The sequence below is a fragment of the Hemiscyllium ocellatum genome, chromosome 20, assembly GCF_020745735.1.
Source record: "Hemiscyllium ocellatum isolate sHemOce1 chromosome 20, sHemOce1.pat.X.cur, whole genome shotgun sequence".
Classification (NCBI taxonomy): domain Eukaryota; kingdom Metazoa; phylum Chordata; class Chondrichthyes; order Orectolobiformes; family Hemiscylliidae; genus Hemiscyllium; species Hemiscyllium ocellatum.
Window position 1 is genome coordinate 10,425,114 of NC_083420.1, and position 17,851 is coordinate 10,442,964.

At 42.4% G+C, this 17,851-nt stretch overlaps 1 protein-coding gene across 3 annotated transcripts in view; it reads left to right on the plus strand.

Moving 5' to 3' along the window:
* The first annotated feature begins 6,488 nt into the window (after window positions 1-6,488).
* LOC132825137 (tektin-3-like) overlaps window positions 6,489-17,851 on the plus strand; it is an 83,459-nt gene continuing 72,096 nt past the window's right edge. Inside the window, exons 1-2 of one of the 3 annotated variants that reach the window (XM_060840146.1) lie at window positions 6,489-6,723; window positions 7,039-7,724. In XM_060840146.1, coding sequence (XP_060696129.1) covers window positions 7,053-7,724 — 672 coding nt within the window. In that variant the 5' untranslated portion in view covers window positions 6,489-6,723; window positions 7,039-7,052. The remainder of the gene's footprint in view (window positions 6,724-7,038; window positions 7,725-17,851) is intronic. The other 2 variants (XM_060840148.1, XM_060840147.1) reach the window with 2 other exon arrangements.

The following is a 17,851-nucleotide window of genomic DNA, read 5'->3' on the forward strand; positions in this document are numbered from 1 at the left end:
TCCAAGTCTCACCTCTCACCAAGGCTCTGTACCACTGCAATAAGCATTCTCAGCTCCTGTGCTCAAACTCTCTTACAATGAAAGCCAATATACCACTTATTTTCCGAGCTACTCCCCGGGCATCTTCATTGTTTGCTTTCAAAAACCATTGTACAAGTTTACCCTATCTCACTTGTACATCAACATTTCCCAATTTATTATCATTTCAATGAAACCTGACAAATTTAATTTCTTCACACTTGTCCACATTATACAGCACCTGCCAAACATTTGTCCAATCTATTAAGTTGATAACATCACCTTCAAGGCTGTTTGCATCCTTCTCATCACTCACAATCCCCCCTAGTTTTGTGTCTTCATCAAACTTGGAAATATTACATTTGATTCTCCCATCCAAATCTTTGCTGTATTTGTGAATACCTGATCCCTGTTGTACCTCTCTTGTCTCTGCCTTCCAAACTGGAAAAGATACATTTGTTCCTATTCTCATTTTTCTGTGCGCTAACCAACCCTCAATCCACCTTCAGTATGTTACCTCCAATCTCATGAGCTTTGATTTTTGCACACTCATTTAATATGTGTGACTATAAAAAGCTTTTGAAAAATCCAAATGCACTACATCCCCTGATCATCCTTCATCTATTCTACAGAGTTACCTCCGAAAGGCTCCAATGTATAACTGTTGAAATGTATGCAGTCATTCCTTATATATTAACGAGCTATTCACTGTCATTGTTTCCAATGAGTTTCCCAGCACAACTATCAAAAGGGATTTTTGATAACTGCACAATGTTCAGCACAATTTGCGATTCTTCAGATACTGATGTAGTCCCATGTCCAAATACAGCAAGACCTGGACGATATCCAGGTCTGGACTAATGAGTGCTGAAAATGTGTTGCTGGAAAAGTGCAGCAGGTCAGGCAGCATCCAAGGAACAGGAGATTCGACGTTTCGGGCATAAGCCCTTCTTCAGAAAAGATTCCTGAAGAAGGGCTTATGCCCGAAACGTCGAGTCTCCTGTTCCTTGGATGCTGCCTGAACTGCTGCGCTTTTCCAGCAGCACATTTTCAGCTCTGATCTCCAGCATCTGCAGACCTCACTTTCTCCTGGACTAATGAGTAGTGAGTAAGAGTCATGCAAAGACCACCCCCAACAAGCAAGAATCTAACCATTCAATAGTATGACAATCTCCCTATTATCAATATCCTGTGGGCCACCATTGATCAGAAACTGAGCAGGACCAGTCATAGAATCCCAAAAAACTGCAGATGCTGGAAATCTGAAATTAAAATAGAAGAAGCTCAGTTCTGAAGAAGGTCACTGGAACTGCAACATTAATTCTGATTTCTCTTCACAGATGCTGCCAGATCTGCTGAAATTTTCCAACAATTTCTGCTTTCATTTCAGCCAAAGAGTACAATAGGCTACAGGAGCAAATCAGAGAACTGGGGAGCTTTTCTGCCATCTATAAGTCAGGAGTCCGATGGGACATTCTTGTATTTGCCTGGATGAATGCAGCCCAACAACACTCAAGAAGATTGACACAATACTGGACAAAACAGCTGCTTGATTGTCATCAAATCCACAAGAATCCACTCCCTGTGCCACCAATGCTCAGTAGCAGCAGTGTGTACTATCTACAAGATGCATTGCAGGAAATTCGCCAAGTTTTCTCAGATAGCACCTTCCAACCCCATTTCCATTCGGGGGTCAAGGGCAACAGATACATGAGAACAACAAACTTTGGCAAGTGCCACTCCAAGTCACTCACTATCTTGACTTAGAAATAAAATACTGTTCCTTCAAAGTAACTGAGTTGAAATCCTAGAATTTCCTTCCTGACAGTTTTGTGGAGGCATTTACACCAAATAGACTTCAGTAGGTCAAGAAGGCAGTTTATCACCACCTTCTCAAGGTGGCTATGATTGCCTGTCTGGCCAGTGATGCCCATTTCCCATGAACGAATGAAAAAAAACTTTCCCCTTATACATTTGTTTACATTTGGGACCCTAGTATTAAATTGGACTATTCCACTCTTCATCCCAATGAAGATTTATATGGTCAATTCTTCCTAAAAGATCTCTCAGAATAAGATTAGTAATTCAATCCTTCACATTGGTCAAAACTAAATCTAAGTAGCATGTTCCCTAGTTGGTTCTGTGATGTACTGATCTAAAAAAACCTTGTACACAGTCCAGGAGTTCACCAGCCAGTATATTATTGCTAATAGGATTTGCCCAGTCTCTATGTAGATTAAAGTCATGCAGATTACTGTGGCACCCTTGTAACTTGTATCTGTAACTTTCCATTTAATGCCATTCTCTGCATTACCACTACTGTTTGGAGCTCTATAGACAATGCCCACAAATATTTTCCACCACTTGTTGTTCCTTAGTTCCTGCTAGATTGTGCCCAAGCCTAGATTTTCTGCACCTATATTCTTTCTCATAATTGCACTGGTTTAATCTTTTATTGTCAATGACACCCAAAGTCCTTTTGCTTTCATCCTATACTTCCTGAACGCTAAACTCCTTAGATGTTCAGTTCCCAGCCTTGGTCAGTCAGCAACCATGTATCACTAATTACAAACATATTATATGAGTTTACAACTTTTTGTTCTCTTCATTCACTTACCTCATCATAAATGCTCATTACATTCAAACATAATATCTTGAGGTTTGAGTTTCAACAAAGCATTATTACATTTGGCATACTTCTGAATGCTTCTACAATCTCTTCTGTTGTGCTGATCCTGCTGGTTATATGTATTAAAGATGATGGGGAAAAAAGAGAAGGGACATGGCATAATGAGACAAGGTGGCGAGGTTGTTAGCACTGCTGCCTCACAGCGCCAGAAGCCCTGGTTTGATTCCAACCTCAGGTAATTGTCTGTGTAGAGTTTGCGCATTCTCCCCATGTCTGTGTGGGTTTCCTCTGGGTGCTCCAGTTTCCTGCCTCAGTCCAAAGGTGTGCAGTTGAGGGTGGAGTGGACATGCTAAATTGCCTATAGTGTCCAGGGATGTATAGTCCATGTGGATTAGCCATGGAAAATGCAGGGTTACTGGGTTAGAGGTGGAATGTTTTTCAGAGGGTCAGTTGGACTGAATGGGCCAAATGGCCTTTCTCTACACTGTAAGAATTCTATGATTCTATTCTGTGTTCAGGAGTAATAACAATCAGGAGTTTGTACTCTTGGCTCCACTGGCACAAAAATTGGGTATACTATTATGAATTTTTATTTTTGTCCAACAAAAATACCAGTAAACAAAGGATTGCAATGGGGTAAACTATGAATCTGAACAGTCCAACCAATTCAAGGCAATTAATTAAACCTTTAATGTGCATCATTTACATTTGCTAGAAGCCATATACACAAGGATTCGTCCACTGCAAACAAGAGAAATATATTCAAGCATTACAACATTTTTGATTTACAAGGAATGAGAGGCTTGAATTATGAAAAAAGGTGGGACAGATTAGATTGAAATTTGCTGCAGATTGGAATATGAGGAGCCTTGATTGAAGTATATAGATCCTGACTGGTCGTGGCAGGTTGAATGTGGAAAGCATGTTTACTCTTTTGGGAGAATCTAGAAGTTGAGCTCACTGCTTAAAAATCAGATGCCATCATTTAAAAGAGAGGTTAGGCAAATTGTTTCTTCACAGAGGGTCATGGGTCTTACAAAGTCTTTGCAGAAAAGTGGTTAATACAGAGCACTTGAATATTTTTAAGGTTAAGTTAGATAGTCTTAAGGTCATAGATTCATACAGCACTGAAACAGACCCTTTGGTCCAACTTGCCTGCACCGACCAGACATCCCAATCTGACCTAATCGCATTAGCCAGCATTTGGCCCATATCTCTCTAACCCCTGCCTATTCATATACCCATCCAGATGCCTTTTAAATATTGTAATTGTACCAGCCTCCACCACTTCCTCTGGCAACTCATTCCATACACGCATCACCCTCTGTGTGAAAAAGTTGCTTCTTAGGCCCCTTTTATATCTTTCCCCTCTCACCTTGAATGTATGTCCTCTAGTTTTGGACTCCCCCACCCTAGGAGAAAGATCTTGTCTATTTACCCTATCCATGCCCTTCATGATTTTATAAAGCTCTATAAGGTCAACCCTCAGCTTCCGACACACTGGGGAACAAAGCTCCAGCCTATTCAGCCTCTCCAAATGATTTAGATCCAAGTGGAGTTGCAGGTAGTCAGGGTGGTGAAGAAAGTGTTTGGCACGCTTGCCTTCATCAGTCAGGTCACTGAGAACATGAGTGGGACATTATGCTGCAGCTGTACAGCACACCAGTGAGGCCACTCCTAGAAAACTGCACACAATTCTGAGTAATGTTCCCGAATGCATACAATTAAGAAAGAAGCCAAAGCAACTATCAAATCTTGTTAAGCAATTGTTTGAATGGTTATCAAGGATAGCCAGGAATGAGGATTCAAGGTTAAAGTCAGTTCAATATGATTTTGCTCAATGGCCGGTTAGTCTGAATGGCTTTTTCCTGTCCCTTGTTTGTTTGCTTAAATGTATCTGGAAGGATGGGAGGCATATACAAGTATTTCTTCTATAACACAGTGGTTGGATTCTTGTGCAACACCACATTATAGAAAAATCGTCCTTTAGAAACAGTGCTTAAAGTGTTGGTGATGTAATCATGTTACATCTGAGACATGTTTCAAAAGTTCATGCTTTAGAAACAGCATGGTGTTTGTCAATGGTGTTATGGCAAATTCGCCTTAATGAAAAACTCATTAAAGCAGAACGACCTGTAGTTCCCCATGGCATTCTACATGGTGACACCTTGACCAATCAGAGCTGACTTGTTGAATGATCATCAGCCTTTCTTACTTTGTTGGTATAAACTGTTTTGATTGTTTGAAATTTGGAAATCTTGCATTTGTCTTGACCAGTGCAGATTTATAAAACCATGAGAGGCAATGACAGAGTAAATTGACAAGGTGTTTTCCCTGGTATGGGGGAGTCCATGGGGGAGTCATGGGTGAGAGGGGAATGATTTAAAAGAGACCTAAAGGGGCAACCTTTTCATGCTGAGGGTGGTGTGTGTACGGAATGAAAGGAAGTGGTGAAGGATGGTACAATTATTACATTTAAAAGGCATCTGGATGGATATTTAATAGGAAGGGTTTGGAGGGATATGGGCTGGGTGCTGGCAAATGGGACAAGATTACAAAGTTAAAAATCACACAACACCAGGTTATAGTCCAACAGGTTTATTTGGAAGCACTAGCTTTCGGAGTGCTGCCCATTCACCAGGTGGTTGTGGCTATCGGTACTAGATTAGTTTAGGATGAATGGTTGGTATAGACAAGTTGAACCGAAGAGTCTGCTTCCATGCTGTGCATCTCTATGACTTTATGCCTAGATGCTTCAACATCCTGACTTCCAGCCATATTGACATGTGAGTGTGCGCTTTAAAGAGGTGAGGAGTATTTGGCAAGAACCACCCATCCACCTAGAAATTAGCCCAAATATTTATTCAGGCAATCAAGGCTGACCACCAACTCTCAACATTATTACTACGTTACACCACTGCATACATATTTTAAACACATTTAATTTTACTTTTATAATTATTTTACTATTCTATATGACTGTTGCAATTTGCTCTTAACCACTTCTGTGCACTGGCCTTTAGCCTCCCCGTGGGCATATAAACAAGTGGCTTTCAAAGCTAGTCTCAATAGGGGCTCCTGTGCATCTAAGTGAATAGAGCAGTTTCACAGTCCAAGGGAGTCTGGGATGGGGTCAGCATTCTGCTGAACTCTGAGTGGCTCTGTGAGAATAGCAGCCAGTGCCAACAGCTGATTGAGATGGAGAGGGGGAGAGAGAAGGAGGGCAGCCAGGTGGGGTGGAGGATGGAAACAAGTGACAACCGAAAACAGCACCTCATGCTTTTCATTTGTGCTTTCCTCTCAAGAGAGAAGGTCAAAATTCACTCGGAGCGGGAGGCTTAGGGGGGAGAGTGAGAACCGGGGGGCAGTTGCTTCAGCAGTGACTGCAGATCTGACACACAAAATATGCACGAGATGTGAAAAGCTTCAGGCTGAAGGTGGGGGAGTGGATGCCTGGCAAATGGGCAGCGGATACCATTTACTTTAACCCCTCTCTCACATCAATCATTGGGATTGAAATCATTTTCTCAGTGACTGCTAGAGGCGTCAACATGGAGGAGAGAGATGGAGCCCCTGACTCGAGTAGGGAATTTGCTGCAAGCCGTCTCATTCCGGGCTTCGTGATTTTTGTTTTCTACTCCCCCCTCCACGTTGGCTTTCTCCAGTCCTCCCCCTCTGCCAACCTTTTGCGCTCCGTGCAACTGGCTGCAGTTGCTAAGGTCGGGGATGTTGCAGCGTCCATAGCAACCGGAGCACATCTGCACTGAGCAGATGTAGCAGTATCGGATCAGCTCTCTCTCTCTCCCTCCCTCTCTCTCACACACACAGCGATATCAGACAGAAAGATGCAGCAGCGCTCCCGTTTACTTCTACGTGTGAGCTCATGGGGTTATAATAAGCCCGTTAACTCGGAAGTGGTTCGCTATGAGGCATGGACGCCCCTCTACATGTTTGTGATGTGATTAATGATTTTTCTTAATGCCCGTGTGTTAGAACATCTGCACTAGGTGCAGTCCACATCTGCAGACCAGACCTGGCGCCGTTTTAAACACTGGATCTGGACTGATTGCGAGAATGTCAGTATGGCTGGTGGTGGGGGAGGAGGATTTCGAGAGTTTCATAATGAGCTGCTATTTTACTAGCCAGCTTTATGATGTTGCGTATGTCATAATGCATCGCAAGAAAGTTTTATGATAACCACATTATGTCATGACTATAATTGGATGAGGCTTGACCAGTTATTGCTTAGCGTTTCCCAGTTTGACGTTCTCTCTGTCTGTCTGTCTCTCTTTTTTAATTTCAAGCCTTGGTAGCCTCAGTTTATCTTAGGACTGCAGAGGTAGTGATTTGTCACAGTTCCAAAACTAATAGGATAACCGTTTGTTTTCTAGGAACTGTGGTCACCATGTATGGCAGATGTTGTACAGCAGATCTGGAGACAAGGTGCAGTAGTGTCAACTTGCCATGGAGACCCAGCACCTATTACAAGGTGGCAGGTGTCAACACTACCCTTGGACCCTATACTAGAAATTTGTGTGGGAGGCAGTATCCCGTGATGACATCGTATCCACCAATAACCTCCTGCCCATCAGTGACCGGGGGTCCTATCATCAACTGCCCCGTGCCTTCTTACCCTGTCATGCATTCATGCCCTGCAATAACACCCCGGCCACCAGTAAACTGCCCTGTCGTTAATCCTTGCTCTGTGATAGATCCATGCCCATCGATGGATCCCTGTGCCCCGGGTACCTCTAACCGTATTGCCCTGTTCAGCAGATACACCCAAGGTGAATGGGTGGAGTCCAACCACAACAACTACAAGCAATCCGAATGTTCCAGGCACAATGCTGAGAAGCTCAGGGAGGACACGACCAGACTCATCCAGGACAAGGCTCAGCTGACAAGGAAGATCCAGAATGATACCAGCAACAACATTGGAGAGAGGGTGCAAGACATCAGCTTCTGGAAATCTGAGCTTGATCATGAACTTGACCAAATTATCATGGAGACGCATGCTCTCAGTCAAGTGAAGAAAAAAGTGGAGAAAGCATTGGAAGAGACAGATGCGCACCTCCAGGTCAGAGTGATAACCCTTATCAGCTGTAGATTGTTTCTTGATAGGTTTTGGTAATGACATCACAATCATTGGTCCTTCAGTATGAGATCAAATACATACCAATGGCACCTAACACTGAAATTCACTTTTGTCAGAAAGCTAAACCAAAGTCTCTTAACTTTTAAAACAAAATAACTTTAATTTTATAGGGCAGCTTTCAGTCTGGGATTTTTAAAAATGTCGCTGTAGGTGATTTCAGGTGTTAATCGAAACAACTTTAGTTTGGTTTTTGAGTTGATGATATAACTTAAGCCCTTTTGAATTATCACTCTCTTGATTTCTTGATTATTCATTACTTTGGTGTTAATGTGATTATTTTACATATTAAATTAATCTGAACAGGCAGAATGATTTTTGGTACATAGTTTGATGGAGAAGATTGTGTTTAACTTGTGTGGGCATACAAGTTTAAAAATTATTTAAATTGGTAAAAGTCACATTCTTCTAAAGGATCATTAACTATTAAAATTAAAAGTTTAGTGAATGGAAATAATACCATAGTGATATCCAATATCCAATGCACTTTATGGCTTTTGCGTTTTGTATGGAATACACAGGACTTTTCCTTCTTGATCACTTAACATGGATTTTAATTAGCCGTTAAATGAATTTGCTCATACTGTGCAAATCCTGTAACAAACTAAAATATCTGGGGCATGATGTCAAACAAGTGGCAGAGTGCTTGAGGAAGAGTGTTTACAAAATCATCAGATTTGGAGAAGTTATGCCAAGGGATCAGAAGCGTTAAAACAATGAAGGCATTCAACCAGAAATCAACAAATATCGATGAAGCTGAAAAGTGGTCTGACCCAGGTGAATTGGAAACAAAGATTGGCAGGTAAAATAAAAACTGGGCAAGGGTAAGCTATCATGAATGAGATATTTCAGGTACAGATTAAATATGTTTCTGTTTGGATGGGAGAGGAAAGGAAAAGCCACCCAAGTTGGAGTTTGCGGGATGACTAAGGAAGCAGTTATAAATCAACCAGTAAAGATGGATAGATGCCAGGCTCATAACACAGGAGAACATTGATAAAGGAAATAAGAGAATCAAAAGCTATTTATGAAAAAAATAGGTTTGCGTAAAATGTAAATTATGACATTAATGTCAGGTATAGACAGGATAGATCGAGTGAATCCTTAGAAGAGGATAAAGGCAGTAGGAGTATACTTAAGAGGGAAATCAGGGGACATGAGATAGCTTTGGCAAATAGAATTAAGGAAAATCCAAAGGGTTTTTACAAATATATTAAGGACAAAAGGGTAACTATGGAGAGAATAGGGCCCCTCAAAGATCAGCAAGGTGGCCTTTGTGTGGAGCCACACAAAATGGGAGCGATACTAAATGAATATTTTGCATCAGTATTTACTGTGGAAAAGGACATGGAAGATATAGACTGTAGGGAAATAGATGGTGACATCTTGCAAACTGTCCAGATTACAGAGGAGGAAGTGCTGGATAAAGGTGGATAAATCCCCAGGACCTGATCAGGTGTACCTAAGAACTCTGTGGGAAGCTAGAGAAGTGATTGCTGGGTCTCTTGCTGAGATATTTGTATCATCGATAGTCACAGGTGAGGTGCCAGAAGACTGGAGGTTGGCAAACATGGTGCCACTGTTCAAGAAGGGTGGTAAAGACAAGTCTGGGAACTATAGACTGGTGAGCCTGACCTTGGTGGTGGGCAAGTTGTTGGAGGGAATACTGAGGAACAGGATGTACATGTATTTGGAAAGACAAGGACTGATTCGGGATAGTCAACATGGCTTTGTGTGTGGGAAATCATGTCTCAGAAACTTGATTGAGTATTTTGAAGAAGTAACAAAGAAGATTGATGAGGGCAGAGCAGTAGACATGATCTATATGGACTTCAGTAAGGCATTCAACAAGGTTCCCCATGGGAGACTGATTAGCAAGGTTAGGTTTCAAGGAATACAGGGAGAACTAGCCATTAGGATACAGAACTGGTTCAAAGGTACAAGACAGAGAGTGATGGTGGAGGGTTGTTTTTCAGACTGGAGGCCTGTGACTAGTGGAGTACCACAAGGATCAGTGCTGGGCTCTCGACTTTTTGTCATTTACATAAATGATTTGGATGCAAGCATAAGAGGTGCAGTTAGTAAGTTTGCAGATGTCACCAAAATTGGAGGTGTAGTGGACAGTGAAGAGGGTTACCTCAGATTACAACAGGATCTGGGCCAGATGGGCCAATGGGCTGAGAAGTGGCAGATGGAGTTTAATTCAGATAAATGCGATGTGCTGCAGTCTGGGAAAGCAAATCTTAGCAGGACTTATACACTTAATGGTAAGGTCCTAGGGAGTGTTGCTGAACAAAGAGACCTTGGAGTGCTGGTTCATAGATCCTTGAAAGCGAGGTTACAGGTAGATAGGGTAGTGAAGAAGGCATTTGGTATGCTTTCCTTTATTGGTCAGAGTATTGAGTACAGGAGTTGGGAGGTCATGTTACAGCTGTACTGGACATTGGTTAGCCACTGTTGGAATATTGTGTGCAATTCTGGGCTCCTTCATATGGGAAAGATGTTGTGAAACTTGAAAGGGTTCAGAAAAGATTTACAAGGATGTTGCCAGGGTTGGAGGATCTGAGCTACAGGGAGAGGCTGAACAGACTGGGGCTGTTTTTCCTGGAGCGTTGGAGGCTTAGGGGTGACCTTATAGAGGTTTACAAAATTATGAGGGGCATGGATAGGATAAATAGACAAAGTCTTTTCCCTGGGGTTGGGGAGTCCAGAACTAGAGGGTATAGGTTTAGGGTGAGAGGGGAAAGATATAAAAGAGACCTAAGGGGCAACTTTTTCATGCACAGGTGTTACGTGTATGGAATGAGCTGCCAAAGGAAGTGGTGGAGGTTGGTACAATTGTAACATTTTAAGAGGCACTTGAATGGGTATATGAATAGGAAGGGTTTGGAGGGATATGGGCCGGGTGCTGGCAGGTGGGACTAGATTGGGTTGGGATATCTGGTTGGCATGGATGGATTGGACCGAAGGATCTGTTTCCATGCTGTACATCTCCATGACTCTATGACTCTATTTTATTAACAGAGAAAAAAAAGCTAAGTAAAGGCAGGGGGAGTAGCTAATGAGACACCAAAATCATCTTGTGGAAGCAGAGAATCAGGTTGAGATACTGAGTATTTTGTAATCTACCTTCACAATAGTAGTGAATGTTGTCAATTTTGCAATAGAGAAGTGGGAGCAAAAATGACAAGATGAGGCTTATTACATAATTGGCAGCACTTGAATGTAGTAAAGTTGCTCCATTCATATGGGATGGACTTGCAAGACCTTGGAGCAGGAAGAGACAGTTTTAAGGCCTTGAGTCTGTAGCGTACTTCAGTAAGACCACTTGATCTTTGACCACAATTCCACTTCAACGCTCTAGTCCCATAACTCTTGGTGCTCCTTGACTTTAGCCTTGACGTTGTTCAAACACTATGCAACAACAGCAGCCCTTGAATTCCAATCATTCTCAATACTCTCAGTGAAGAACCTCCCCCTTGTTTTGGTATGAAATGATTGACTGCTCATCCTTGGACTGTGCCATCTAGCTCTTTACTCTCCCATCAGAGGAAACATCCTCTCAGCATTTACCCTTTCAAATCCCTGAGAGGCTTTCAAGTTTCATTTTCTTAAACTCCTGAGGGTATAATGCCAATCTGCTTATCTACTCATCATAGGACAATATTCCCATCCCTGGAAACAAGTTAGTAAACCTGTGTGGCAGCTCCTCCAATCCTTCCTGAGGTAAGCAGATCCTAACTGTACAGTTCTCAAGTGTAGTCTCACCAAAGTCCAACACAACCTTATTGAGACCTCCTCAATCTTGTACTACTGTTGCCAATAACATGACATTCACCATCCTAATTGATTGCTGCACCTGGATTCTAACTCTTGCACTCAGACATCAAATCTCATTGAATGTCAACCTTAAAAGTTTCTCACCGTTCAACATATATTAATTTTTCTATTCTTCCTATGGGGAGGTCGTTGTGGGGCAATGGGTTGAGTCCTTGCCTCTGAACTGGGTTCTAGTCCCATTCCAGGACTTGATGCCCATGGAAGGTGTGTCATAATGCGGTCAAGCAGGTTGATTATTAACATAAAACAGAGGATGCAGATGCTGGAGATCTGAAACAAAACCAGAAATTGCTGGCAAGACTCATCTGTGGGGTGTGTGTGTGTGTCCTCCTCCTCAGCTCCTTCTGTAGCCTCTTCTCCTCCCTCCTTCTTCTCAGTTGGTTTCTCATACGCCTTCTCCAAGGGCATGACTATCACTCCATCCCAAGTGGACATATCCACAGCTAGACTGCTGGTGTCTCCTTCTAACCCGAGGATTTTCCTGTACCCTCCGTGAGACAGGATGCGGACCAGGGTCTGTGCCGTGAAACACACAGTGTCCTGCTTTTCCAGTGTCACCACTGTATGCACTCAGAAGTTTCCATTTTTACAAGGGTCTGCAATTCCAACTGATCCTGGCAGGAACAATCCTGCTGCAAGGAGCTGTAGGCAGTGCCTGTAGTCAACATTGAGTGCCAACTGGATGGGTTGTTCGTTACAACGGAATGGTCCAGAAGGTCAATGATCCAATATGTCAAAGGCTCAAATCCAGGAAACCAACATCTCAAATCCTTCATCAGCTGTATCAGCACTTTTACTGTGGACTGAGACGAGTTCTCTTCAAACCAATGGGCGTGTCAGATTGCTGCCAGAGCACTCTACAAGACTTTGATGTCCAGATGGAGCTCTGGGTCAAGGTTACGTAGATTGGGTGGAACAGTGGTGATGAGGATTTTGACAGTGGCATCAGGAGAGCTGATCTCAAACTGAGTCTCATTGGTGAACTCAGAGGGTTCCTGTGCCTGGAGAGTTTCTGCCACTTTGTTACCCAGAGCAACAACAGCTTCCAAAGTTGGCAAGATCTTTAGATGACAGCAAGATCAGCAACATTATGACCTGTCATCATTGTTCCTTTCTTGTAGGAGCCAACTTGACACACTTCTTTAATATGCACTTCAAAGTTGCCTGGAGCCACAATCAGATTATCAATCACATTGTTAATCTTGGTAACTAAAGCTAGTATGGAGGCCTGTTCAGATGGAGTGGGGACAGATCCTGGTTCTGTTTCAGTAAGGCTTCACTCAAAGTTGTTTCATTGGGGCAGGCTTCACTCGGGGAAAGGTCGTTTCACACACATAAAAGTCGAATGGGATGTGAGGGACAAATGGTCTGAACCTCATTTTTCTTTCAGCAACTCCAAAACTTCCAGAACAAGATTTGTCTCATTTTAATCTCTTTACAACTCCAATACTTCTCAATTGGCATTAATTACTTTGGGTTCCCTACTGTCATTGGTCTCTCAGCTCCTCACTCTTTTTGATATGCATCCGAGGTTGCTGAAGGAAGTAAGGATGGAAATATTGGTGGTTTAGGCCACAATCTTTCGATCCTTATTGGATATGAGAGTGATGCCAAAAGGCTGGAGGGGGACAAACATTCTAAAAAGGGAAGAGAGCTAATATTGGTAACTACAGGCTGATCAGCTAATGATAGGGCTAACACTGGAGCAGTGCTTTGCAAACCTTTGCCCACAGCGATTCTATTTCGAGGCTCGGAAATTATTGTGACCCCTCAGTGTGAACGGTGAGAGTGCGAGCCTGTTAAACTGGGAGCGCGGCTGGTGTAACCTTGGTCTCAGTCTCATTACAGCCTCCAAACTTGCAAACCCCAAATTCTAGCTCAGGGCCTCCCCATTTTGGGAAGCCCTGCCCTAGGAATTATATTCTGGGAAAATTAATTGTCTTTTGGAAAGCTACACATGAAAAAATGACAGCCAATATGAGTTTGTCGCAGGTAAATCATGTCCTCCAAATGTGAGGGAGCTACTTGAAGGGAAGGTTGATAAAGGTAATACATTTTTATGTTGTGGATTTGGACTTTCAAAAGATGTCTTATAAAGTTAATAGGTTTATTAGCAAAACTGAAGCTCATTAGAGATACAAGGCAACATGAAGACACGTTTACAAGAGATAGAAAGCAGAGATTAATGGTGAATGGTGGGAGAGAGGGTGGGGTGTTTTGGTCACAGCTGGTGAAGTTAGAAATCTAAAATACCTGCCTAAATTATGCTGTAAAGTCTCAATGATACTGCAGAGTGAAGCTGGAATTGTGTGGATCCTGTATCAGACATTTAGGTAAAGATTAAGTTCATCATCAGCATTAATTTAGCACTGAGTTTACAGCGTTTGGGTGGAAATTATTAGTACCAAACACTTGATTATAAATCACTACAGGCAGTTCGAACTTGTCGGAAATATCAGCTGGACACTACTCTGGAGTTCTTTCTCCAGCTCTTTTATTACACATTTAATATACTGATATACAGTTAATATACAGTTAAACAGTTAATCTATTGCACAGAATCATAGCCTTAAGATATTAGCTAACAGCATTGTGTCACTTAAGAGTTGGGTAGTATCGATAGATGGACAAAGCACTTGTGATTTTATGGTACATTATCCACTATGTACAAGGAATTATTCTTTCATTAGAATTCAACTTGCTTAACCAGTCAACCGTTATTGTTCACACTTGACTTCCAAGAAATCTTTTAATCTGGAGCAGGGGAGGCAGGCAAAACACAGCCTTTTATACCTTTATTTTGCCAAGTAAGTTTTAAAATATTCATTGCTCATTGAATCTAAGTGTCACTGGCTATGCCATCATTTATTGCCAACCCCTAATTGCCCTTGAGAAGGTAATGGTGAGCCGCCTTGCAGTGTACAAACACATGCAATACTGTCTGGGATGGAGTTCCAAATCTTGACCCAACAAAAGTGAAGGAAATGTGATATATTCCCATGTCAGATCGTACATGACTTGAGGGGAACTTGCAGGTGATGGTGTTCCCATGTACCCGCTGCCCTTGTTCTTCTGAGTTCATGGGTTTGGAAGGTGCTGTTGGAGGAGCCTTGGTGAGTTACTGCTGTGTATGTTGTTAATGGTACACACTGCTACCACTAAGCGACACTAATGAAGGAAGTGAATGGGGTCGGCAATGGATAGAATGCCAACCAAGTGGACTGGATTGGGCTAAACATTTTGAGTATTATTGGAGCTGCACTTATCCAGGCAATTATTCCACCACACTCCTGATGTGTGCCAACATAAGCCTGACTTGTGCCTTGATGGGGAATGGGTTTTCGGTAGTCAGGAGATGGGTAACTTGCTGCAAAATTCCCAGCCTCTGACCTGCTCTTGTAGCCACAGAATTTATATGGCTGGTCCAGTTTAGTTTCTGGTCAATGATATCCCTGAGGATATTGATAGCAAAGGATTCAGTGATGGTAATGACATTGATCATTAAGAGGGAAATGGTTAGATTTTCTCTTGTTTAAGATGGTTTCTCTGTGATCCAAATGTTACTGGCCATCACGAGTTTGAAATTTAAATTATGAAGGGCAAGACAGGGTAGACTGGAAAAATGCCCTTCTTTTAGTGGGGGGATCAATGACAGGGGGTAGGTTAATAGGAAGAAGCAGGAGGTTTGCAGGGAATATTATGAATTTATTTTTTACCCAGAGGATGGTGGGAATTTGGAATTCATTGAATTGTATAGCTGGTCAAGTTAGAAACCCTCATTACATTGAAAGAGGATTCAGATACTGTGGGCCAGATGTTGGAAATGGGATTAGAAATTTAGGTGGCTAGTTTTCAATGGTGCAAACTAGATGGACTGAAGGGCCACTTTCTGTGCTGTAGACCTCTATCGCTGTAGTTGTCTAGGTCTTGCTGCATAGCAACACAGACTACTTTGGTATCTAAGAAAGTACTGAGCATTATATAATTATTGTGTGCTGGAGGGAAGGTCATTGATGAAGCAAGTGAAAACTAGGACACCATCCTGGGAAACTGCTATAATAATGTTCTGAGCTGAGGTGATTGACCTCCAACAACTACAGCCATCTTTCTTTGTGTCAGGTCTGACTCCAACAAACGGACCATTTTCCTCCTGATTCTCATCGACTCCAGTTTTGCTCGGGCTTCTTGATACCACAGTTGGTTTAGATGCCACCTTAGTATCATTATTCCTTCAGCTCTGGAGCTCAGCTCTTTTGTCCATGTCTGAACCAAAGTTGTAATGAGGTTAAAAGCTGAGAGCCCTTGCAGAACCCAAACTGTGCATCAGTGAGTGGTTCGTTACTTTTCAAATACTGCTTATAGCACTGTTGATAACCTTTTGTATCACTTTACTAATGAATGACACAGATTGATAGAGAGTACAGTAATTGGCCAAGGTGCTTTTGCTCTGCTTTTTGTACATAGGATACAGCTGGGCAATTTTCCACAAGGTTGAGTAGATGCTAATGTTGTAGCAGTACTGGAACAGCTTGGCTAGGAGTATGGTGAATTCTGGAGCACAAGTTGTCAGTACTATTGTCAGAATGGTATTGCAGAGTTCAGTACCTTCAGACATTCTGGATATCACATAGAATGGACTTAATCTTTTGAAGACTGGAATCTGTGATGCTGGGGACTTCAGGAGGAAGTAATGGTAGATCATCCACTCATCAATTTTGACTGAAAGTTAGAGTCATAGAGTCATACAGTATAGAAACAAATCCTTTTGTCCAACCCATCCATGCTAAACATAATCCCAAACTATGTTTTTGGATTAGTGGTGCTGGAAGAGCACAGCAATTCAGGCAGCATCTAAGGAGCAGCAAAATCGATGTTTCAGGCTTCCTGATGAAGGGCTTTTGCCCGAAAAGTCAATTTTGCTGCTCCTCAGATGCTGCCTGAACTGCTGTGCTCTTCCAGCACCACTAATCCAAAATCTGGTTTCCAGCATCTGCATAATCCCAACCTAAACCAGTCCCACTTGCTTGCTCCTGGACCCTATCCCTCCAAACCATTTCTATTCACACTAGGCTGCCACAGCATTGAGGATGAGGATTTATGTGGAACGTCCAACTGTCCTGTTAGTTGTTTAATTGTCCACCACCATCCAAGAGTGGGTGTGGCAGGACTGCAGGGCTCAGATTTGATTCATTCATTATGGAATGGCTTAGCTCTATCTGTTGTGTGTAGTTTCCTCTGTTCGAATGCAAGTAATCCTGCATTGTAGCTGATCTGGGTTGATGCCTAATTTTTAATTATGCCTGTTGCTGCTTCTGGCTTGCCTTCCTGCACTCTTTATTGAACCAATGTTGATCTTCTTGACTCATTGGTAGAATGGGGGGTTATGTTGGTCTTGAGGTTACGAATTGTATTTGAAAACAATTCTTCTGCTGTTGATGGCCCACAGCGCCTCATGGATGCCATGATTTGAGTTTCTAGATATCGATATGAAGTCTGTCCATTTGACAGGGGTTGGTAGTACCAATGTAACATATTCACAGTATCAAAGTAGGCCATTGTCTCCACAATGACTGTACAGCGTTCACTTTGACCAATACTGTCAATACTGTCATCTGTGTCACGTAGATGGATGAGGATGAGGTGAAGTAGGTGTTTCCCTCTGTTTGGTTCTCTCACCACTTACGGCAGACCCAGTCTAGAAGCTATGCCCTTTACCTTTGACCATCTTAGTCAGTGGTGTTGCTACTGAACCACAATTGGTGATGGACATTGAAGTCATCCACACTTCATGCATTCAATATCCGACGTAGTGTTCAAAATGGAGGAGAAATGATTCATCAGTTGGGGCAGGAGGAGGACATGAGGGCAATGCATGGGAATCATCAGGAGATTTCTTTGCTTATGCTTGACTTGATGCTACGTGACCTCATGGGGCCTGGAGTCAATACTGAGAAACCCAAAAGCACCCCTTCCAGGTAACATTTTGCCGCCAACTCTAAAGGGTCTGTCCTGCTGGTGGATGATTGTGATGTCTGACACAGACTCACTGGTTACTATTTGAGAGACAATGTCAGACTGTTGCTTGAAGAAAGCTCTCTCAATTTTGATGCAAGCCCTTGGTGTTTGTAAGGAAGATCTGAAAGGGCTGTGATTGCCTTTGTTATTCCCAGTACATTGGTCAATGTCAGGTGGTCCAATTAGTTTCATTCTTC